Raw genomic sequence first — 25,450 nt, 5'->3', positions numbered from 1 at the left:
GAAAAAAACATATTTTGAGTTCGGATCCGGATTTTACGCGTGATAGTTTTTGTCAACATTTAACTATGGATATTTAAAAGTACCATCCAGATACGGATTCTAAATTAGCTTTGGGGCCGCGGTATTTGTTTGGTGTGTAGAGTCCTTGATTCGATACAAATTCGCGCCAAGCGGACTTCATGGCTGCCAAACACTGTATGCGTCGATTTTTCGGGGTTCTCCCGTTTCCTTCCACTTTATTCATTCTACCATTGCGTGAGTTTCTAATCACCATCTCCTTTAGCCTACCCACCATAAACGTGGGACGTAAGACTGAAAGGTTTCATTTTAATTTTTCCTAAATTAGCTTCGGAGATAGGCGTTCTGAAATCGTTGAATTTCACGTAATATTGTAGAACATGAGTAGGTTAACGCGAAAAAGAAATGTGCAAAGATAAAATATACACCAATCGGTAGATATTATCAAGCTGAATGAAATGAGACGGGTGAGTGAAAATCATGATGCGTAGTTTTCGAGTTTTTTTTAAATCTAGGAATTACTGCTGTACAATAACGCCCTCTATCAAGATCAAACTAAGGCTATTTTTAGACGAAAGCATTTATCGTAGGAGATGTGCTGCCAAAAATCTCGCATTATATTCGGTAGCATTTTCATAAGCATCTTGTCGTGACGTAGCAAACGAGAAGAGCGCAATTATGGCTCCGAAACTAAAGCTGTAGTGGTTGTAACAACAGTTCTCGCTGGTTATATTAAAAAACGAAAATAACAAAGAAGTATGTGGGCAAAGAGCATCCCTACTCCAACTCGTTTTTCTTTACTACAATTCAATTTCCCACATACAACAAAGAACATGGATAGTTGACACAAAATATTTTGCTTCCTTTAAACACATCACGGCGCTGCAATCGGACCGGAAATGCTGGGGAAAATACTACGAAATAGAGCAGGTTCTATCGACAAGAAATGTCATAGGATATGCCATGGCATGGAAATGCTATAGCATGTGCTACTTTACACGGTAGTATTTGAATCGCCTGAACCACTCGTAAACTTGCGTACGGGATAGACACTCATCACCATATGCATTTTGTAGCATTTGGTGCGTTTCACTAAAAGTTTTACCCAGTTTAACACAAAACTCAATTGCAGCTCGTTGTTTGAAACTCATTTTCCGACCGATGTACACAACACACTGACAGTTGAAACGCAATAACTTTGTTGCCGTGCATCCATATGTCATGACATTTATACCAGTTGTCAATGAGGGACTACGCCATCTACCGGTAAAATATTACAACAGATGGCACTAGTGGTACTATTTGTTTTCAAGAGTTCGGTTTCTTTTGGAATGGAGGGTGTATATATAAACAAGGAAGAACTGTAAATGAAATCTGCGCTTACGACTTTTAGGTTAAAGAAGGCAAATAATTAGTGAAGATAAACAAGGAAATAATTGGTGAAATGGAAATGTGCGCAGGAACGGAAGAACTCCGAGGAATCCTGCACAACCAAAGATTTCGCGTCATTTTTACAAGACTTGATCAAACCAGGAACCTGTCGCACGAGAGAGAAGCGCTCAACCAGAGAGTTGCCATATCCCCAAAAACAATCGTGGTATTTAGCTTTGCATAAGTAAATTACTCTGCGTTTACAATTAAAGAGACATGGGGTTCCATTCTGCCTCCTAACGATGAACTGGTTTTCCAAAATAGTTTCACTTCTAACGTAAAAGAATCTCGTGTCCTATGTGGAAGTTCTATAAACATTGGTAAATTTAAAGCCCTTGGTTCTTTTATTTTCATTCCTTTAATCTCGAAACTCTCTTATTTTCATTCCTTTAATCTCAAAAACAATCACGGGCAGAAATTCGTTGGTTTATACATTGTATTACGATATAGAACCCTCAAAAAATCGGTTACTCCGTTGTCAGACATTTTCCACACTCCATTAGAATCTTTAAAATTTCCCCCTCCAAAAAAAAATGTAGGCATCAAACCTTACAGTTAATTCATACATTAGTAATTAAAAACGGTGGAATACGTGTTTTGATAAAAACTAAATCACGATGTTGCACTGTCAGAATTCCCAGAATTTAATGTTTTTCGTGGAATTACTTCACTTAAATCTTATATATATATATATATATATATATATATATATATATATATATATATATATATATATATATATTCTTTATAGTCATTGTGTAAGCTTTAAACTCAATCGAATGGAATTCTAAAGGACCCTGTTTTATTGAGTGACTAAAATTTCTTGCTGTATTAAAAGTTCGTGCCTCTTGCCTTCTCGAAATGAATTCCTAATAACATTGACAGAGCAGTGGATGAAGGTCGAATGATTGGTTTGTTAAGTGCATAGGAATGAAACGACTGAAAATAACCCCGTTTCGTGTATTTTGCGAAGACTGTCTGGTCATTGATTTATGTGTCTGCAGCCTTGAAACTTCTTTCTCCAACTACGATCGATGCAAGTTGAACTTGCACAGAAATATCTGATGCGCTAGTTCCTGGAAACTTCTCGGTGTATTCCTAATCACTTGAACTGATTATAACGTCGGAGGCTGCAGTCAGATAGATTTGCAGTTTTTTTTTTTTTTTTTTAATAAATATTGTTCCGTTCGTTCCAATTTGTAAATATTTCCAGCAAAATTAACGAAAAATAGAACATACTTGTGTTCCATATGTGCAAATAGTTGCATATCTTTACATTACTAGCATGGTACATAACGTTCCTTCCCCCCTTAAAAAATAAGTACAGAACAAACATGTTGGGAAGTTAGTGGGAAAAAAAATATTCGAGGGATTTATTTATTTATTAACTTTCGAACCATGATAGGCGAGAAGGAAACATAGCGATAGGAAAACAAGTGGCTCAGTGTTAAAAGGAATTTTTGGATGTTTGTCCACCTGTTGATCCGGATGTATGTATACTCGACTAGAGGCTATACCGTTCGACGTATCCATACCATATTTCAAACTCATAGAATTCTCTAGTTTCTTTCGAATTTTCTGTCCACTGCCCAGAATAAGGGTAATTTACTATCGGATATATATATATATATATATATATATATATATATATATATATATATATATATATATATATATATATATATATATATATATATATATATATATATATATATATATATGTGTGTGTGTGTGTGTAATGAAATAGGTGACGATTTTCTGTATATTTCGTAAGTCAGTATACGATTAACAACCTATAATATAAGCGGTCGTTTTGTAGGAAAAATCCGGAAACTGTATTTTCCCCTCAAACTGCTCAGGTTAGTTTTGTGCATATTTTATAAATGAATATTTCAATAATACTACAGTATGGCATATCGACTACCTCGTATCTCAGAAAAGAGAGAACTTTTCAGAGAAAGAAAAGAAACGTTTGAAAAAGTTGAAGTCGCTGACGTTCAACTAATCTCTCAAGTTTTTCAAACTTTGTTCTTCTGTAATGTTGTGTTTTGTTTTTGAGATAACGAGGTAGCTGCAAAGTACCGTCGATATGTCATTTCCCATGAAAAGTTCCGAAGGAATAGTTTAGTCTTGGGTGAGAATACTTCCGCTTTTTTCGGAAACTCGTATTATAATGGCGTAATTTCAATGTTTCAGTAATAACGCAGTACGAAGCATTTGATGTAACTAAGGTATGGGAGCGAGAAAATTTAGTACGGTGGTTCGTGCTTTTTGTTTTATTTTTTAAAAAATAAAGTTTTTAACATATATGAGAGTGTAGATTCAGAATTACCATTTCGTGAAGTTTATTATATGGATTCAGGAATCCTACGTGTATGAATATGAGCATACGTTTAAGGAAAATGTAAGAGTCCCATTGTAAGGAACTTAGGGCTCTGTGTCGTTCTTTGGATCTATCTGATGGTTTTGAGAGCTCCTTCGTGGCTAAGCGGTTACCATACGCGCCTTTGGCGTGGGAGACCCGGGTTCGATTCCTGGCGGGACCTCATGTAGTTCGGATTCCAAGTTAATCAGTAGGTTCCGTTTTATATAACCTCACTGCTGAAAGCAACGTTAAATTCAAAATCAACTCAACTGGTAGTTTTGAGGATTAATGTCCATTTGTCTATAGAACAGAATATTTGAACATTACATTGATTATATACTAGCAGAATACCCTTCGCATGGGGTGGAAGTGTCACTGTTCGTCTCAGCAACCCCCTATGGATTCGACAATATCTGTCATTTTCGATCATATTTTTATATATCTCAGCCTTCCCCAAGTTGTGGGGCTGTATTTGGATTTAAACGGCATCGAAAGAATCATTGTTCATTTCAGCGACCCCGAAAATTATGAATTTGACACTAATATCGGTTATTTTGGATAATTTTTAAGTATATATATATATATATATATATATATATATATATATATATATATATATATATATAGAGAGAGAGAGAGAGAGAGAGAGAGAGAGAGAGAGAGAGTGATTGATTGATTGATTCAGATTGAGATTAGATTGATTACAGTGTAAACTACAATTTTACCCTGTATTTTTCGCCGTAGCTCTTATAGTAGAATAATATAAATGCATACGGACCAATTAGCGGTGTACATTGCATATGGAAAAATCCAGTCTTTGTTTTTTGAATTAACTGTTGCTAATAAGGAAAGAAATGTTCATATTTTTTTTTTTTTTTTTTTTTTTAATGATTTAAGCAAGTAATAATGTCAGTGGGGTATCGCTTGTTCCCGAGGAAATTATTAGCCTTGTGTACGATCTCGTAATTGGCTGGAAATCAAATTTTACAGTGCTAATAATAAATATTCTGTTATAAATTTTGTTTCCTAAAACTTAGAAAATTTCGTCGTCGTGCTTCTAAGTGAAATGGCATTTTAATTAGGTTTTTCTTTTATAAAAGACTAGAAACGTCAAAATCTGTGCAAATGCAAAGTTGAAATTATCGAGAAAAAACTAATAATCAAAAAGAATTTACTATTGAATGTTGTTGGGCATAATTAGAACAATTATTCTACCATTTTCCACTGTCCTCACATGACCTATGTATTATATAGTTTCCTTTTAAAATGATTGAAGAAATCTGTGGTAATAGTAATGTGCAAAAACTATAGTGTGTTAACTTGTTTAGCCATTTCCATTCGGTTGGGTAAATGAAGTTATATTGTATATTTCCAGATCAGAGATTGGACTTGTGCAAAGCAAGTGCAGATGATCCTGATCCAGTAAAAGGTCAGATCGTGGTGTCTTTATTATCTCGGGATGGTCATGGAGCAGGAGGTCACAATGCAGTGGTGGACAACCTAGGAAACCTGAGCTGCCCCGACGATCTGCCTGACGGCTGGGAAGAGAGGCGAACGCACACTGGAAGGCTTTACTACGTCAATCATCATACTCGGACCACACAGTGGGTTCGCCCTGCAAGGTAATTCTTTTATCTATCCTTTTCTACTATTATTCACAAGTAAAATATTACTGCCAATCGATACATGTAACTTCGTAAATAAACTTATCAATGGCAGATTGTAGGGGCTAGTAGTAGAAATGACCTTCCAAAGTTGTATTTATTGGCAATTCTAATGTAAGCAATAAAGATTCTAATATTCTTAGCTCTACATAATTGCAAATATTTCTTACTTAATTCAGGACAATTAATCTTTTATACAAGGGCATTATTTATTCAAATCTCCGTTAAGACACCAGAGAAGAACCACCAAAGATGACGAATCGCAAATTAGTTAGATCTGTTCATTGGAAATCCACATCCTCCATACCACTCCATACCAAAAGACACTCTGGTGTTCAATCATTATGGTATAATGAGCGTGAAACCGTATCGAGTGCAATCAAAACTCCCGCCAAGTGTGGACTACATGATATACTTCGATTTCTCCAGGCAGCTACTGATTTCCCTGGAATTCCAAGATCAGACAGCTCAGAAACCATATTTTACCCCGTTCACGAACCACAAGGTTCATGCATTCATCAAGGTCGTCTTCCGCCACAGATATCCACAGTTGGGTTCTCGCGTCGTGTAGATCGATCGATAAGTGTTTCTTTAAACTCTCTGTGGCATGGCACTTGTCCATATAGCAGACACTTATAAAATTCCCGTCCATAATCTTTAATCATTCGACGATAAATAGCCTCAATATTGTGCCCTTCCGCCTGGGGAGATCGAACTATATCATGTAGTTCACACTGGCGGACGTTTCGATTGCAGTCGGTACGGTTTCACGCTTTCTACACAGTGAACACCAGAGTCTGACTTTTGGTCATCTCTAATGAATAGATTTAACTAATTTAAGTTTCACTATCTCACGTGAATCTTCTGGTGGCTTAACGACAGTTGGAAAAAAAAAAAAAAAAATCAACCCTCATATCATAACTCTTATCCGAAACCCAACTTAACTGTCCTCTCTTATTATCCCATATGGGACTGAACCTCATGTCATTATTTCCCAACCAAACTTAAACCTGTAATGTAAATACGTAAAAACTTTCCTAACATTTGTCACAAGTGAAATATCATCCCACCATACCGTTAGTTACAATTCCCTGTACTAGCACCTAGAATAACAAGATGACGATGTTCTCAAAAGCAACACAAGCCATATTTAAGTTAGATGCTTGGATAGTGTGGACTTTGCTTTTCTTCTTAACTGATCACCAAATTTGTCTGGGAAACTATATTTTTATCCATAAATAGTATTAAATTGAACGAACATGAATCATATTGAAATTCGTGCTTACGGTTCCCAGAATATGGCTGTTTCTAGAAATTCGGGTAAACAGGTTTTCTTGAAGAAAACTGTACATTTTCATGGTAACCCTAAAGAAATTTTTGTCCTATTTGCTCTTGAAGAACTCACTGAAGAAGTTAGTTGTTTGAGATATTCTCCTACTGTCAATGGATTGTACCACAATTTACTATGAAATATACTCCTTTTATTAATAGTGTGCCGGTGCTGTGCCATCAGTCGAAGCTCAGAATAACCTCCATAATACTCATTAAATAAATGCAACAACTGGGGATTAAACTGATGCACAACACTGTACTTAACTGCAAAATTATGGTTGAATTTAAATAAAATTCAAATGTTTTAATTTTGAAAATGACTAGTTGGGGAAATAGGTGAGAAAGAGAAATGGGTTATGATTAAAGATAAAGGATGAGCACTAACCTGACAAATCCAATTAGACTGGTGTCGTCGTGGTTATCTGGTTGATGAATGGTCTTCCCTGGAGGAGCGTGGATGTACTGGAGTCAGCCAACATCTGGATCTTAATCCTGCTGGACTGCCAGGGGCGTCGAATTCTCTCTTGACGATGTGCCTCTCACGATGATGTTCTCCTACACCTTCATGCCACTACTCAGATGTCAAACTCAAAATGTGTCTGCGGCGATGAACCAACAGAATGGTATTCTCGGGACATGGAGTCGGCCGTCCTCTAATGGTGCGATGTGCTTGCCTCCGATGATCCTGCACCTTCCTAAACTTCGTGGCGAATACCCTTTGTCGATGTGCCCTCGGTGATTTTGTCCGGCTGTAAAGTGATGACTCTGATGTTCAGTGAACTTGGATATGTCAAGCTGGGCAGAAAGGAACACAGAAAGGTGAAGGAAATTAGTCGAGTTTATTGACAATTTCGAAAGTGACAATTAACAAATATGTGATTACAGAAGCTGTCTGGAAATGTGCAATCTTAATAAAAGTTTTGTTCCGTTGGATTTTTAGAGTCCATGATACTGTTGAAGATAATCGTAAAAATAATGAAATAGAATTTAACAAATTAAATTAATAGTTCGCAGTCATCTCACTGTCACATCACTGTAATTACGCAGATACTTCACAATAGTAAATATTTATTAGTTCACAGTAATGTTCTATTTATAATTATTAAACTAAATTACTGTCTGTAGTAATAGTACAGAAAAATACTAACAACACTGTTAGTCAAAAACCTTTCTTAAGAATAGAGAACTTCAAATCAATGTACGAAATAGCAATCAGTTCTATTATTTATTATGAAAAGTGATATATCCATGTATTGTTACTTTATAGAAAGGTTTTAGTGGCAAACATGGAACTCAGAACAAGAGAGCATCTTTTAAATACATTTCCAAACATCGATCTTCACTTTCTATTGCTGTTAGGGTTTGAGTTTAGAATTGATGTATCAGAACTTCCTCATGCGAATGTTGAATTGGAATTAAAGGAATCAAATGTTAAACTCTTCGAAGTTTTCAAGTATATTTGGAGTTTTAAGAATAGGCTGTAATCGGGAATTGTTCAAAGTCTGATAATCTACTGACAAACTACTTTCCTTCATTTCTAAAGAGGATGAGCAGAGATTACACGTACTGCTAAACTTAATGCTACAGTTTCCATTCAGACACGAGGACGTACAAACACATTGAATTAAATAAAGCAGTTTACTGTGCATAGTAGTTATATATATATATATATATATATATATATATATATATATATATATATATATATATATATATATATATATATATATATATATATATATATATATATATATATATATATATATATGTGTGTGTGTGTGTGTGTGTGTGTGTACACACACGTACATTTTTGCCTATTTCCTTAATTTTAATAAATTTGTCTCTCTGACATGGAAATTCTAAAATCCTTGTTAGCATACAGCACTTGCATTTTTGAAACTATTAAATTAGCTGTAATTACACTTGCTTCGATTAGCTGTATTTGTTACAGGTTACGTAATTATACCTACAAGCTTAACATATCGTAGCATTTGGTTTTGATTTTGATAATTGTGATTTTATATGCACGACAAAAATAGATGTTTACAGGTTGTTTAATATAGTGCATATTATCATCATTCAATGTGTTGTCATCCACTCTAAAATCATTCATACCGTGTTCTAGGGTACATACCTGTGTAAGTTTACTATATTATATGCTTACTCTACAACTTTAAAACGTCAAGAAAATAACACGAATTTCTCAGTAACTCAGCTTTCCAACAGAAAACTGATATCTTAGTTTTCTTTTTCTCTCTTTGTTTGCATACAGAGAAATAGCATACAGTTTTTCTTCGTATATCAGCTAGATATGTTGATCTTGAGTTTGTAGCAGCAAGGAATCTCGTTTTTGTTGATAAATTCTCTCGAGCAGTATGTGTAAGTCTTAAACGTAGCCATCTACCTCTCTTTAAGACGACCTAATCTTAAACCTTACTAGGAAATTCTAATTCTTAGGTTTAAATATACGTCTCATTTTAGTTTTAGGTTAATGTGTGGTTAAGAATATAGCAATGCCTTGCGTAACATAGTTAATTAGTTCCAAGAAGAACGCCATGCTGTGCAAAACTGTGTGTGTGGAGAACTATTTATAGTGCGTTTATTTGAATTTGTTCAACACAAAAATTTAGAATAGTGAAAAAGTAAGTGCTTCTAGGAGATAGGAATTAATTTATGACTATTTCCTTCCCTTTATTTATAATTTAGTGTAAAAAGAAATGTATTGATAATCTGGTTGTTGATTGAGAATATTTTATGTTCTAGAGCCCAGAATGGCATAATTCCAACGAACTGTATATCTGATAGACGAACAGAAGACCCGCCAGTTATATCCAACAACGTAGCGAATGGCCATCAGAATGAGCGGCATGAAACTAGGTCGAATAATACGAGGTAAGTAAAGGAAATTGTTAATGTGCTGCTAAATAATAATAATAGTAATAATAATAATAATTCAGTCTTTCTAGTTAAGATAAAGCATTGGTAAGGAAAAATCGAAGCTCCTGCATGTTATTTATAAACAAATTTTTATTGTTATACTTTAACTTCCCATGAGTTTACATCGATCCTAAAGATGGGGGGGGGGGGTAATAAATGAAACGGTGGAATGAGAAAGTGGGAGGAAACTAAAAAAGCACAGACTGTTTGTTCATCACAGTTATCATTATTAGTGTACGGTACTTATACATATCAAATAACCCTTTCGCGAATTATCGTATTTATTTCATATAAACACTGGTGTTACCTGTTGTGTAATTTGTTTTTTATACTATTTGTTTTGGTAGCAATTGGAAAGGTAAATTGTTAATCAGCATTGCAAAGGGAAATGGTTACATTATTAACACAGCAGAAGTGGCTTTATCAAGTCACAATATGGCTTAAAACAGGTAGTGTTGAAACAAATGATATGAAATGGATAGGTATGAAAAATATTCCATTCAGTTTCGAACAGATTGCAAGAAGTTTCCAGGATTTAGATAAACACGTCATTAGTGCTTTCAAAGAACATTGAGAAAAACTTGACATTATTAAAGTTCCTTCACTAGTAGTCTTTGAGTCCTAGGTGTCTATGAAGCCTCGTATGCATGCGAATGCATTTATATAGGCATTGCAAAGAGGAACGCACTTATTAGGCTGAAACACAATGCCCCAACACAGGCTTTTCAAAACCTGGAAGATTCAAAGCATAACATTGATTTAAAAAAAAAAAAAAAAAAAAAAATCATCATTCATAAAAGACAAGCACACGAGACTTTTTGCATTCGAACGAGGAGATCAGAATTGAATTTGGACAAAGATACTTAGGACAGAAGTTGGAATAACATCATTGATAACTTCACCGTCGTCACCAACCACCGAAGAAATGGAGCAGCTAGATGTATTTATTTATGAATGTAAAACTTTTAATTTCCATACATCTCTATTCTAAATATCGTATCTTTTCCTGAGTCGACAACGCTGACATTCGTCAACAAAAATGGACTTTTAATAGATTTTTTCAATGATTGATACCAGTTTGGAGGAACAAAAGTGAGAACCTTCAGAGCTTATTGATAACAATTGGTTTTGAACAATGCTTCATATTTCGTGTGTGTGTATGTATGTATGTTTGCGTGTGTGTTAATACAGTATTTGTTTTTATAGGGATAGGGAAAGACGCAGTTCTAGACACGAGGACCAAGAAGGGCATCGTCGGAGAGACAGTACTGGAAGTCAGTTGTCTACTAGACGCCGATCTACTAGGCACAGAAATGATGCCTCTCGATCCCTGATCAATCAACCTGGAGATTTGCCAGAAGGATACGGTAATTGTTAATCTTTCCTTAGTTTATTAGGCATCGGTCAGTGAAAATTTAGTTGACTAAGATTCTGCCAGAGCTTGCCCACTATTTTGGTATTTGTGTTCCTTCTTTTAGATATATTAAGTAAAAGCTTTCTAATAGTATATTAAGTATGGTTTTTGTTACATTCGGTTTTTATGTCCAAGATGTTATATTGAATACTTATTACAATATGTAAGAAGGTGTTTGTACTCACATCGTTGTAACTTACCACATAACATAATACTGAAACCAAATGGCCGGTGCATTCTTGACTCGAGGGACTCCTCGCGAGGGTATTTAAAGTTTCAAAATGTCGCATGTATGAGACTTGATGGCTGAATGTGAATGGAGGCGTGAGTTTAAAAAACAGAACCTCCTGGACTCTCGACTGACAAGCTTGAATGAGTGCACAAGAGTGTACTCCACATAATTCATTTTAATTTTATTTTTTATTTTCTATTCTTTTCTCTGGACGAACGTTCAATCTAAGAGAACAAGGATATATCTTGTTGATCACTTGTGGATCGGACAGAATTTGAGAAATATTGCTTTAATTCTTTTGGACCCAGGTCATTTTTGGCGTTTTTCTACATTTTCAGTTAGTGATTTATTGCTCAAAAACTATTTACCCGATTGATTGGTTAAGACCTTGTTTTTTAGAAGAGGGATGTGGCTATTTTATGGTGTAAGTTACATTGCAGTGTTGCCAACGGGAGGGAAATGTAGGGATAAAAATATACAAATTCCCTAATCGAATTCCAAAAATTTTGGTAGCTGGCACCACTGTTACCACATGGGTCCAAGTCACTTAAAAAAAATCTTTGGTGTGTTGACAAGGTACAGTGAAAACCTGCTCCCTGGCTGCCATACAAAGAGAGAAAGAAAAAATTCTCTGTCATCATACACATGAAATTTTGACACTGTTTACGCCGCAGAAGCAAAAATCAACACACATGCCGGGGCCACAGTTTCCTTAATTATTCTATTGAAACTTTTTATGGTGCGTTCTGAGGCCAAAGAGGAGGCTTTCAGATAGTGGCAAGTTTGTTCCAATATAGCCAGCAAGAGGGGAAATAATATAAGGGGAAAAGGGAAATTTTCCGAATTTTTCACCTAAAATCAGGAATTATTATTTCAGAAAACACTGCCATCAGTCAGACGCAAACAATCTGACAATAAATCTTGGTACCCCACTAATATATCCTACAAGTATCATGGCGATATTTAAGAAACAAAGTTTCTAATTACAAAAACATAGATTATGGTAAACAGAAACTAGAAAAATCAAGGGTTAGTACCTAAATACGAATTCTTCGTGCGCCCCCTTATTACCCCATTGTAACGATCTGTACTCGCTTTTGTTCAGTAAGGACCAATGTTCGATTGGCATAAGTTGACTTGCGCTGAGACGTATAGGTACGGATTTATAAACAAAAATTTCGAGTTTTTCCCTCAAAATTTAAGAAAATTTTAATTTCCTTAGTTGGCAACACTGCGCGTGGGCCGGTTTAATTGATGGCAACAATTAGGTATCCATCCGAGGTATCTACCTGACAAATCTTAAGATCTCTCTATAACAAAGGAAGCTACAGGAAAAAGAAAATTCGAAAATTCTCGAATTTTTTACTTTGGTCTGAAATTTGAGAAGGAAATTCGACAACCAGAAGAAAAAGAAACTAATATGATAAATTATGGTCCAACCCTATTTGCAAAAAAAAAAAAATTATAAGTGTCCACACAGAAGCGGATTAAAAAAGTGACACAACTGTGTGTACTACTTCGGCCACTTGATCCGAAAGGGTTAAGGCAGTGTTACTGTTACATTTGGTAATTAGGTATATGACTTACTCGAATTGCATTAAAATATGCCAAAGATTGGCACTCCATTTATACGTAATCATCATTAAATTGCCACCTAGCTATTGCGAGCCAAAGTTGGCGGGACAGAATTTTTCGGAAACTTCATATTTCTCAAATATACTAGGAATTATATGTTTTGATTGTACACTCATGTCCAAAATTATTGTCGCATATCTGTAACTGTCTTCTTGTAAGAATATAATTTGATAATGATTTTTAGGGTACTTTTAATACTGAAAGTATGTGTATAATCGGGAAATGTATATTTGTTGTAAATTTCATAGGAAAAGAATCATAAATACGAAAATTATAATCAGTAAAATAAAATGTTGCTAAATGGACAAGAAAATTTTATTTTCGGTTTATTGTTCTTATTTAATGCTGTTTTGACATGAAATTTGCCACATACATGTCTTTGCCGATTATGCACATACTAACATTATAAGAAATACCGTGCGAATTCGTTATCAAATTATATTCCTAGAACAGTATATTTATAGACATGCGACAATAATTTTGGACATGAGTGTACATATTTGATCAGTGCTTATTGAAATATGATTTCTTGATTGTTTCAGAGATGAGGACTACACAACAAGGCCAAGTGTACTTCTACCATATCCCAACTGGAGTGAGCACATGGCATGATCCACGTATCCCACGAGAACTAGTCGGAACGAATCTACCTGATCTTGGGCCTCTGCCTCCAGGGTGGGAAATGCGTCAAACAGCGTCGGGCAGGGTGTATTTTGTGGATCATAACAATAGGACCACACAGTTCACGGATCCTCGGCTCTCAGCCCCCATCATTCAGAGCCTAATGAAGTAAGAATCTTTAAAAAAATAAAACCTGCATGCTTGTAATCTGATCTTAATGTTAAATTCTGGTTGTGACGTTATCCATTTCATGTTTTATATATATAATATATGTGTATGTGTGTGTGATAGAGATTGGTTGGGGAGAGAGAGAGATTGATTTGAAAAATGTCATATTTTCGTTGGTGTTTATGCAATGCCTGTAAAAAAAAAAAATAAATAAATAAAAATAAAAATAAAAAATAATAATAATAAAAAAAAAACACCTTTGAAATGAAATGCTTGTACTGACCTCATCACCTATTCCATAAATAGGGTATTAGGGATAGTACTGAAATATTAATATGGAGGTCCCCTTTATGACCAAATAGCTGACACACTTTCTTTTTGTGCACTTAAACTCAAATCGAATATAGAGATTAGTCACGTGCAGACGGTATATGATGTGAGAGTGGAATGGGAGATGTCTCAAGCGAGGAGGATAAGACAGAGCCCTATTGAAATAATTACCTAACTGAATATATATTTCTGTATAAAAAGATGACTTCTTGCTATTGTTTAAATATATCTAGGAAATGTTTAGAGGAAGTGTTGTCATTTAAAAAAAAAAAAAAAAAAAAAAAAATTCAATCATACAAAATACATCCCATTGAATGATGCATAGTTAAAAATACTTAACGAAAAGTCAGGTTATCACTAATTTTCATAGTTTACTGTTTACAGTAGTTTATCAGTATTCTCGTATTTTGACAATTATGCAATCACTCCACTTTTTGAGATTACTTTTGTAATTCTTTCCATTCTGTATCATCACTGTTCGTGCCTTACGGTATATACCGGTATGTTCTGCACATGAGGTAAAAGTGCAAAACAATGCACACCGAGAAATTATCTTCAAAAATTTTTCGTGATGGAAAAAAAAATCCTACTACCGACAATCAGTAGATATTTTAGTTACAATAGAGAGTTCTAGCTTGAAATTTAATCGTATTTTAACATTGTCCTCTGTCTAAAACTGATTTCCTTAACCTTGTTTCCAATTCTTTTTGAGAAGTCAAGTAGTTATTACTCCTTTAATAGCCAACTCTTATTGTTCGAGTTAGTTCAGGGTTACTTCAAATTGTTCCAAATCCTTGTAACAGTAAAGCCATTGTTCCAAGCCTGGAATATTCCGTTTTTTGGCGTAAATTTTGAATCTCTGCTTATTAACCTTATTGTGTGCATTTTAATTAAAGTGGCGTGATAAAAACTCAGTTCAAAGAAGATACTAATTATATTCAAAAATTCTTGTCATTTGGTTCAACCGTTCGACCATAATGCGATCTCGAACAAGAATAATCATTTTTATTAGTATAGATAGAAAGGTAGGAATTGATTTTCCGGTAATACACTAATCCTGTTTTAACCTCTTTAAAAAATATTTATTCTTAACATACGTAAGTTGTTTTGCTGATCAGGATTCTAGAGGGCAACTTAACAATTGAAAAATATATCAGTATGACTAAAATAAAGCGAAAATTCTACGTAAATTCCCCCCCCCCCTTTTTTTTTAAGCATAAACATAACGTCTATTACTCAGAAGTACGAACTTAACACTGTTCAAGGTTATTTAAATAAATTTTGATTTAATATTAGACTGTATCTGTAGATTGAGAAAGAAATTTCAGTCCAAACGAAAATATTCCACAGATCACGTATCTGGCAACATTAAAAGACCTAATTACTGTGAATTTAATACACCGCTAATTTTACAGTAATTATGTGATATCTTCAAATAGATAAAAGATAATCGAAATATGGAACACGAGTGGGCTAGACAATATTATTTTGCATGAGGTACCGTTATCACGAGTCACCTAGTAGCTTTTAGTTTGCAGCCATTTAGAAACTCAACTAAATCCCGTTTTTCTGAATGGCTGGAAATCGAAAGCCGATAAGTGAGTCGTGATAACGGTATCTCATGTAAAATAATATTGTCTAGGGCGCTGTTGTTCCACTTTCGATTATCTTCTATCTATTTGAAGGTATCACATAATTACTATAAAATTAGCGGTATTTTAACTTCACCGTGATTGGGCCTCTTAACATCTTCAGGTAGATTTTGCCGACAATTTTCTACAAATTCCGATTTCTTTTTAATTTTTATTTTTAAACCTTATTGACATCCCTTAAAAAAAAAATTGGAAAGCGTACGGGAAACTGTATACGGTTTGAAAATCTTTGGGAAGAAGAGTGAATGGAAGGAATCACAACCCTGCACAAAAAGTAACTGTGATAAGAGTAACTAAGAAATGAATAGCCTTACCATGTTTTCCGAAGTAATAGTATTCTCAGAGGATAATGCAGTCAAATGCTGGAAATGATCAGGCTGTAGTAGATACAATTAATGACGTAGTTGAGAGTGAATGGAGGGGAAGCCCAGGTTGTAACTCCATCTCCCTCTTAGAAAATATTATGAAAAAAATAAAAATTTAACGTATTACGATATGTATACAAACACTTGAAACGATATGAACTGAGGAGCTGAAACCTCATGATGATATTCTGCGTACGCTATTGAATGTAAATAAGCGATGTAACTGTTGAATGCCTAAAGTGGATGGTTTACAGATATCAGAGAAAGTATATATCTCCATATAGGGAATTACTACTTTTAAAGCTGTTAGTAGACTTAACGTAATTTGCAACAATGAACAATGGTTTCAGTTAGTGTAGACAGTAAGAACTGAGTTCAATTTTGAAGTGTTTGTGAAAACAATTAAAACTAATATTTTGTGTTTCAGGAGGCATACTCCCCAGCAGCCGACCGTTAGCTCTCAAAATCCAGGGCCCAGCAGCAGCAGTTCTAGTGGAAGCAATAGCAATAGTAACGGTAACACAGTGCGAGTGGAAGGAAACCAGCCGAAGCCGACGACTGAAACAAATGGGGAAAGTGCTCCAGTGACGAGGACAGGGGTTTCAGGGCCGGAGGACAGTGGTTCTGTGCCGGGTCAGAGTGAACGGACAGTGAACGGGAGTGTTTTGAGTGAACCGAAGGACCTGTTAGAAAAGGATTGTGAAAGTTTGCCTAAATACAAGCGGGACTTGGTGGCCAAACTAAAGGCTCTTCGTGCTGAGCTTCAGGCGCTTCAACCACAGAGTGGACATTGTCGGTTGGAAGTGTCCAGAACTGAAATCTTTGAAGTAAGTAGGTTTTTGAGAAGCATTTTAATTGGTGATTTGTGTTCCCCTTGTCAGCACTGTGTGCAAACTTGTTCATTGAATTAAGGCCAATTCATAAAATCTGCTGTAATCAACAATGATGGAACAACAAACACAATTTGGCGTTCAAGTCCTCACCAGTCGAATAACCAATCTCCCCCACATGCTGGATAATTGCTCAACCAATTGAATATTATGAGCGATTTTTCTGGTATTCCATTATTTTGCTGTGAAGTGAAACATACTATAATATATTGTTTTTTTTAGTGTTTCGCAATGTTAGGAGGAAAAAAATCAGCCAATTCAAAGTTTTTCACAACAAAGTACAAGATTCAAAGCAAGGGAATGTTTCGAAAATGAAGTTTCAGTAAAAATCAGCAATACATCAACTCTCCAACTGTTTAGCTATGCGGGGACGCGGTGGCTTAGTGGTAGAGCATATCATCACAGTCTCCTTTAGCCTAGCCGCCATAATCGCGGGACGTAAAACTCAAATATTTCATTTCACTTCTTCAGCTATGCGTATTAATGACACATCTTTTGCGTACGGCGTTGCGAAGTTTCTCATTTGTTGAAAATTTATTCTTATCATCGTCTTTGACAGCAACTAGATAATTCATGTATATTCATCAGAGCTGCTGTCGGGAAACTTACCACTGCAGTTCTGCTCATTTATGCGCAATATTTCATTGTGGCTGTTACGTTATTACTTGCCCGCGTAACCCCATCAGTATTTTAACTACCAAAAGAAACCAGTAACTTCTCACTCACCCCTTCTCATTCTAATCAAATTGTTTTTGTTGAAAATTGTGAAGCTAATACGTCTCTCGATATTTCACAGATCTCAGTGTGTCGCAATTGTTAATGCTATACAATATTAACTCACTCATTCACTCGTGGAACCCGAAGGTTCAATGCCGCGTTCACAAAAGCTCTCCACTGACTTCTATCTTAGCCAATTGGATCCAGTTTCTACTTTGTATTCCTATTTCTGCGAGATCCATCTTAATATTGTCCTCCCAGGTCTTCTTAATGGTCATTTTCCGATTGGACTTCCAGTTAAGACTTTGAAAGCGTTCCTACTTTCTTCCATCCTGGGTACATGACCTGCCCACCTGAGCCTCCTAGATTCAATGATCCTAACAATAATGTTTGGTAAACCGTATAAATTATGTAGTTCCTCGTTGTGAAGTTTCCGCCATTCACCATTCCCGTTCCTCTTGAGTCCGAATATTCGTCACAGGATCTTGTTCTCAAATACTTTCAGTCTATGTTCTTCCCTCAGGAGTAAGCGAACATATTTCGCAACCATACAGAACAATAGGTATGATTATAGTTTTATTTAGTTATACAGTATTATAGTTGGTTTTGTGAAATATCTAGAGATGTATTTGCTTCACTGTTTTCAAGGAAAAAAAATCACCAAGCAAGGATTGTACTGTGTACCTTCTAAGCTAGAAGAAAAGATAATGTACAGCATGAACGTGTTGCTTGTCACTGAAGTACATGAAATAAGGTTTAAATGTGTAAGTTTGACTGGTACAATCCGCGGCAAAAAACCTGCAACATGAGCATATAAGTTTATTGTGAAATGACGAAGTCTTTTGCTCCAAAATAAGTGTGCACGGGAGGAGACCGCGGTTTATCCTGACGTGATTCGTTCCACTTAGACGTTATGTTCATTCTCTGTGCTGTTAGGCGTAGTTTCACAATAAACTTACATCCTCATGTTGTAGGTTTTTTGCCGCAGATTGTACAAATGAAATGGAAAATTTCCCTCACTTTTTCGACAAAAGATACTTGAAGAATATCATTCTTATTCCAAATGATCTTTTCGATTACAAACATGAAAATAATAATAATAATAATAATAATAATAATAATAATAATAATCTCGCTTAACAACACTCATTGATAAGTGGAAGTATGTAATGCATCGCCTTCGGGAGCATTATAAACTTCGTTTAATTTACCAAGACATTTATAAATGCATTGGGGATTTGTTTAATTTGCTAATAAGTCTATAGATGTTGTAGCTATAATTTATTTGAAAGCCAATGTTCGTTTTATTTTCAATACATAACGTACACTCATGTCCAAAAATATTGTCACATGTTTATAAATATGTTGTTGTAGTAATATAATTTGGTAACGAATTCGCCGGGGATTTCTTGTTAGTATGTGTATAAAGACATGTATGTGGCAAAATTCATGTCAAAAGAGCAGTAAATAAGAACAATACAGCGAAAATAAAACTTTCTTGTCTATTTAGCAACACTTAGTTTTACCCATTCTAATTTTCGTGTTTATAATTCTTTTCCTATGAAATTTATCACAAATATACATTTCCCGATTATACACGTAGTATCAGTATTAAAAATACCCTGCAAAATCATAATCAAATTATATTCTTACAAGAAGACAGTTATAGATATGCGACAATAATTTTGGACATGAGTGTACATAAATAACCTTTGGAATTTAGGAATGGCAATAAGACTTGGATATCTGTCACAAAATGTTAAAAGAACGATAACATAAAACTTTCTAGATTATTCTATGTATTATGGAAAATAAATATACGCAGAAGTATCAAGTAAAATATTATAATCTATTAATATAATCCAGGGATGAGTCCAAAGTTGAACCTTGAATCTGGGGATAACCTATATATTTCCTGAAAGAGTTTGTCCAGTAAGTTCCAAAACAAGTTTCAATTCCTTGTCCGGAAGTGACCCCACAAAACAACTTGATCTATATATCCTATATATCAAAGTGATCTTCGCAAAGCATCGTATATTAGCTTCAAGGTAGTCCGTAGTACTGAAAATAACCACCATAACTACTTTCACGTCTTCGTTAAACACAGAGGGTTCGTAGCAATAAAATCAATCTTACCTATTGTATAATCTCGTGTTTAAAATTTTCTTCAATATTTCGACATGATTCAGTCGCCTTTGCAAAAGACGATGATTCAAAGAGTTTACAAGTGGTAGGAAATGAATTGAACCAAAACGTCTACTCAGAAGGAAATTTATATAGAACAGTAACATTTTATTGGATAGCTACAATTGACACAATAAAAATGACTCCGTCGTGTGTGTGTATTTTTAGCGTGAAAGAGTTCCAATTACCTGCGGGAGGTCATGTGGTTCACTCCACGTTAAGCTGCAGACCCAAGTCTCATATAGCCTCTGTGCTGAAAAAGACTGTGAATTCGGCCTACCAAATGAAACAATAAAAATACGAAACACTAACAAATAAACATTTGCCAAAATAAGTGCTCATGCAAATTTTTGCAATTCGACTGCCATTGGTTTGGTAGAAAAATGAATTTAACAATTGCCCCCTTCATAAGATTTTCTTCTGCCTAAACGTAGACCGTTACTTGGACGCTGAAAACGCAACCTATAACTAAAGTAGAAATACGAATTATATTTAATTTGAATTGCAATTAAGTGGACCTTTCGAATATTCCGAAAAAACAAAGCTATTACAGAGGGAGGTTTCAAAAATGTTCCAACAAAGAGAGTAGTTTCCTGATTTTATTCACTTATAACTTGGCAATACTGCTTCAGAAACAAACGAAAAATGATTTAAGCGTACTCCATCATAGTTCAAAGATAGATGCGTCAATATTGTATACATTGTTCCAATAGTATCCGAGAAAAAACATAATATGTTCTTACTTGCAATGTAAAAGTAGAAAAACGTAAACGAATGAAAAAGTAGGAAGATAATATTCATTCATACACGTTCTAATTGGAATGTAGGTACAACAATAGAGGAACCTATGATACAACCTTTTCTGTAATACAACCTAGACCTCGTTTGAATTGCAGTAAGGAGAGCTTCTTTTTAAATATATGATATACTTGGTCACAATATATGAAAATGAAATGAATACATTTTAAAAATATCACTTTATTGATTAAAAAATCCACCATGTGATTGTGTTTATAATTTATTCGATTATAACTTGACAACCATACCTGTGTGATACGCAAAGCAATTAGGGCATATTGTTTACCGTCCACAAAAGTATCCTGTAAGTTCTCTGTTCATAGTTCTAATGATACCTAAGAAAAAACATAGAATGTTTGCACTACATTACCTGTATTCGTGCAAATTGCCCGGGTAGAGAGGAGCTGCAAGTGTGAATTTTTGCATCAATAGCACAAAATGTGACATTTACTTACTGCAGACAGAATTAATAGACTTCTAATACATATATTAAAAAGAACTCAATAAGCGAATAAAATTAGAAAAACTAACATATTGATCGGGAAATTTTCAATTTCGTGTTTTGGGGAGTATTCAAATTAATTTATAACAAAGGAAAGACTTCTTAACTGCAATTCAAGCAAGGTACAAATTATACCTACACTTGAATTAGAACATGTATGAATAAATTCTTTGATTTCGTTAAAGTCAATATTATACTTTTTTCATTACAAGTGAGAACATACTGTTTTTTCTCGGGTATTATTGGAACAGTGAACACAGCATTTACTCAGTATCCTTGAAATATAATGATGTATGCCTAAACAATTTTTTGTTTGAGGCAGTGTTGCCAAGTCATAAATTAATTAAATCAGGAAATTATCATTTTTGTTGGAAAATTTTCAAAATTTCCCTGTTTTGAGGTAGTATTAAAACCAAAGTTATATCAGAGAAAAGTCTACTGAATTGCAGTTGAAATGAGGCATTACTCGTATTTCTACTTTAATTAGGGTTTGATTTTTAAACGTCTAAATAAATCTGATTTTCCTAGAGAAGGAAAATCTTATTTTAAAAAAAGGAGAATCTTAAATTCATTTTTGTACGAGACCAAATGGCGGTCGAACTGCGAAAATTTGCATGGGCACTTATTTTGTCATGCTGAATATAATCAAAAGAAATGAAAAAAAAAAAAAAAAAAGTCTTCACTGTTAATAAACTAGTCTTCACTGATAAATCCTGTAAAGTTTATCGTTAGTTCTCGAACCAAGCTGTCGAATTCAATCGAAATATTGATGAAACAATGAAGTCAGAGGGTTAAGAATACTAAAATCGTTAGGCGTTCTTCCAGATCGGTTACATTTATATATGCAAATGTTAGATTTCTATTTCTATTTGTGGTTTACAGGTTTACATGTTAAAATAGTATTAGAGTTGAATTGTCATGTATTTTAAAACTAAAGAAATGGTATCTTCCAGATTGTGCTATTTTCTATATGAATATTGATTTGAGACTTTTGTTTACTAGGAATCGTATCGTCTTGTAATGAAGATGCGTCCAAAAGACATGCGGAAGCGTCTGATGGTGAAATTCCGAGGGGAGGAAGGCTTGGACTACGGGGGTGTTGCAAGGGAATGGCTTTACTTGTTGTCTCATGAGATGCTCAACCCACAGTACGGACTTTTCCAGTATTCACGGGAAGACAACTACACACTGCAGATCAATCCAGACAGCAATGTCAATCCTGTAAGTGATCATTATTATTGTGTATTAGAAGAAAATGTGTTAAGTCACCCACCTCTTAGAGTTTTAATTAAGAGACCACATTCTCAGAACTTTCTATAGGAAATTTTAATTTCCGCTTGAAATAAAGATCGAATTGGCCAAAATAAATTTATGCGGATTTAATTCCATCAATAAATAAGAATAGAGTGCCTTCCAAATAGGCAGGTGGTTATTTTTTTTAAACAAGACTGTACGCAAGTAAAATCCACACTGCTTTTAAGTTATCATTGAAGTGGAAAGTCTGTAAATGAGCTAACAAGTGCACTTATTGCTGATTTCTTTCTCCTATTAACACTGATAATTACCTGCACCACCTTGTTTTAACCCATTGATTTATATGGAAAATTATTTTTTCGACATATTCGTTACTGACTTATATAGAAACAATTTACTGCATTATTTTAATCGAGTTTGGTATATCTGCTTTCTCGAAACCCGCTTTCCGTACTTGAGAACAGTTATTATCCTTCCTATCAGATTTCATAGCAGAGAACTAATTCGTACATTTAATTTCCATTGAGACTGATTTTAAATTTTCAACCCCACCTCTGCCAAATCATTAAATGAAAACAATGTTTGTGCCGCACGACAATACAAACGTGACAGTGAAAATCATTAAACCAAGTAGCCTTTTGTTACAGTAAAAATATAATTCTTTAAATAACTAACAACTGGGTACAGCGTGTTGTAAGGTATAAATAGCATAGATAATTAATTATAGCTAATTTAATAGTTAAATTCGTAGATCTATTCAGATAATTAATTATAGCTAATTTAATAGTTAAATTCGTAGATCTATTCAGTTGACCTTGTACTCCCTGTAGAATATACTTCCCAAGTCACCCGGAGATTTGGCGACTTCACAATCGTGATCGGCTGGGCTTAACACGGAACAGGAACCAAGAATGTTCGATGAACCGTCGGGTTTATTGACCTATAGAATAAGTGAACAAGTTATAAGAAAGTTATAAAGCTTGTCTCCTGGAGTTCCAGGTCATATGTGAGAGGAAAAAGTTACTAATTACTTTGCCACCTTTTCTGATTAACAAAGAACGGCTTTCAGAGAAGTTACAAGGGTCGTTCAAGGTTGACCGGGACTTTTATTTCTTCAGAGGAAACAGATAGCACGAGAAGCACCAAACTATGTTAGCTTTTCAAAGTATTCTCCGTGCGCGTCGAGGCACCGTTGCCATCGTTGTGGCAGCTCCCTGATTCCTTTGGCGTAGAAAGAGCTTGGTTGTTGTTGTAGCCACTGGATTACATCGTTCCGCCTTGCTTCTCTGTCGTGAATTTCTTCCCTCTCAGATGGTCTTTAAGGGGTGCAAACAAATGATAATCACTGGAGGCTAAATCTGGACTGTAGGGGGGATGGGGCAGAACTTCCCAGCGCATTTCGGCCAGAGTTGTTGTTACATTGGCCGTGTGAGGGCGGGCATTGTCATGGAGAAGAATGACATTTCCAGACATCTCAGGTCATTTCTTGCGAATGGACTTTCGTACAGCACTACTCAACAATGTGGAGTAATACTGGGCATTAATTGCGCTCCATTAGTCCAGAAAATCAACATAGATAACACCCTTCATGTCCCAGAAGACACTTCCCATGATCTTTCCAGCAGACCTGCGTTTTGCTTTTCTTGGGGGTGGGGAATCTTTATGCTGCCACTCCATGCTGCTTCTTTTGGTCTCTGGGGTTGAATTGCGCAACCATGTTTCATCACACGTGACGATGGATTGCAACAATTCGTCACCTTCGGCTCGAAACCGATTCAGAAGCTGCTCAGAGACAGTCATGCATGCCCACTTCTGATCAAATGTCAGCTGGTGGGGAACCCATCTTGCACAGATTTTGCGGAAGCATAAGTGGTCGTGAATGATTGTCTCAACACTCCCGACACTGATATTCACCTCGGGAGCAATATCCCGCACTGCTACTCGCCGGTTCTTAAGAATCAGTTGCTCAACACGTGCGATATTCACTGGTGTGACTGCAGTCGGGCGAATGTGTCCATGCGCTTCATTTGTCACCAGCTCCCGTCGCGAAACTGTTCACACCATTCGTATACTCTTGTCCGTGACATCGTTTGTTCACCATACTGTTGTGCAATCTTCTGAAGATCTCAGCTGGTTTAACTTTTTGCTTCACAAGAAATTTGATTACACACCGGTGCTTCACAGCCATAGACACACAGCTTGCCGCAATGTTCGCTGCAACTGCTGCGCATACGCCAAATACGTCATGCCGGGCGCTAGTTACTCGAGAAGGAATAAGTTATGTCACCCCCAACTTTCATCGTGATCCGGCTATTCATCGATTGTTTACGTACGAAAATCCCGGTCAACCTTGAACGACCCTTGTATTGGTTTTGAAGATACTGTTTATCATGGAGAAGTGAATGCATCCCGTATGTGAGAAAGCCTTCAGTTGATACTGAGCTCGGGAGTTAAAAATTGTAGTTATCAACTGTTACAAAATCAAAATTAGCCTTGAGAAAGTAAAACAATGTGCATTATATGAGAGAGAGAGAGAGAGAGAGAGAGAGATTGAGAAAGAGAGAGAGAGAGAGAAAGAAAGAAAGAAAGAAAGAAAGATCGAGATCGATTCGGAAGGACATATCTGCGACGCGAGAGAGAAATTAGCAGCGATCCAGTGTTGAAATTATCTTTCAGGTTTATATTAAAAGTTTTCATAATATTTCAACACGTTAGTTTACTATCAATGCGACCGACACAACAAAAAAGTCAATCCCCAGACGTGGTGCAGTGAGCTATGGCATAGTTTCTTACACAGTCGGTAAATGTGGTGCATATAATGAAAAAGCTACCTACGTAATTTGAAAAAGTAGGCGGTAATATTGTCAGTGAGAACATTAGTATTCATAGAATCTAGAAACAAAGGTTGGTTTGTATCATATTAGAAAAAATGATCCACGAA

At 35.4% G+C, this 25,450-nt stretch overlaps 1 protein-coding gene across 1 annotated transcript in view; it reads left to right on the top strand.

Moving 5' to 3' along the window:
- Smurf (SMAD specific E3 ubiquitin protein ligase) overlaps positions 1-25,450 on the top strand; it is a 140,877-nt gene that overhangs the window by 95,007 nt on the left and 20,420 nt on the right. Inside the window, exons 5-10 of the mRNA XM_081732322.1 lie at positions 5,190-5,436; positions 9,574-9,702; positions 10,954-11,114; positions 13,571-13,817; positions 16,592-16,991; positions 22,258-22,476. Of these exons, the coding sequence (XP_081588448.1) occupies positions 5,190-5,436; positions 9,574-9,702; positions 10,954-11,114; positions 13,571-13,817; positions 16,592-16,991; positions 22,258-22,476 (1,403 nt within the window). The remainder of the gene's footprint in view (positions 1-5,189; positions 5,437-9,573; positions 9,703-10,953; positions 11,115-13,570; positions 13,818-16,591; positions 16,992-22,257; positions 22,477-25,450) is intronic.

The sequence above is a fragment of the Thermobia domestica genome, chromosome 11 (genome assembly GCF_964235325.1).
Source record: "Thermobia domestica chromosome 11, izTheDome1.hap1.1, whole genome shotgun sequence".
Taxonomy (NCBI): Eukaryota; Metazoa; Arthropoda; class Insecta; order Zygentoma; family Lepismatidae; genus Thermobia; species Thermobia domestica.
The sequence above is the reverse complement of the archived record's forward strand: the minus strand, read 5'-3'. Positions and strand labels throughout refer to the sequence as shown.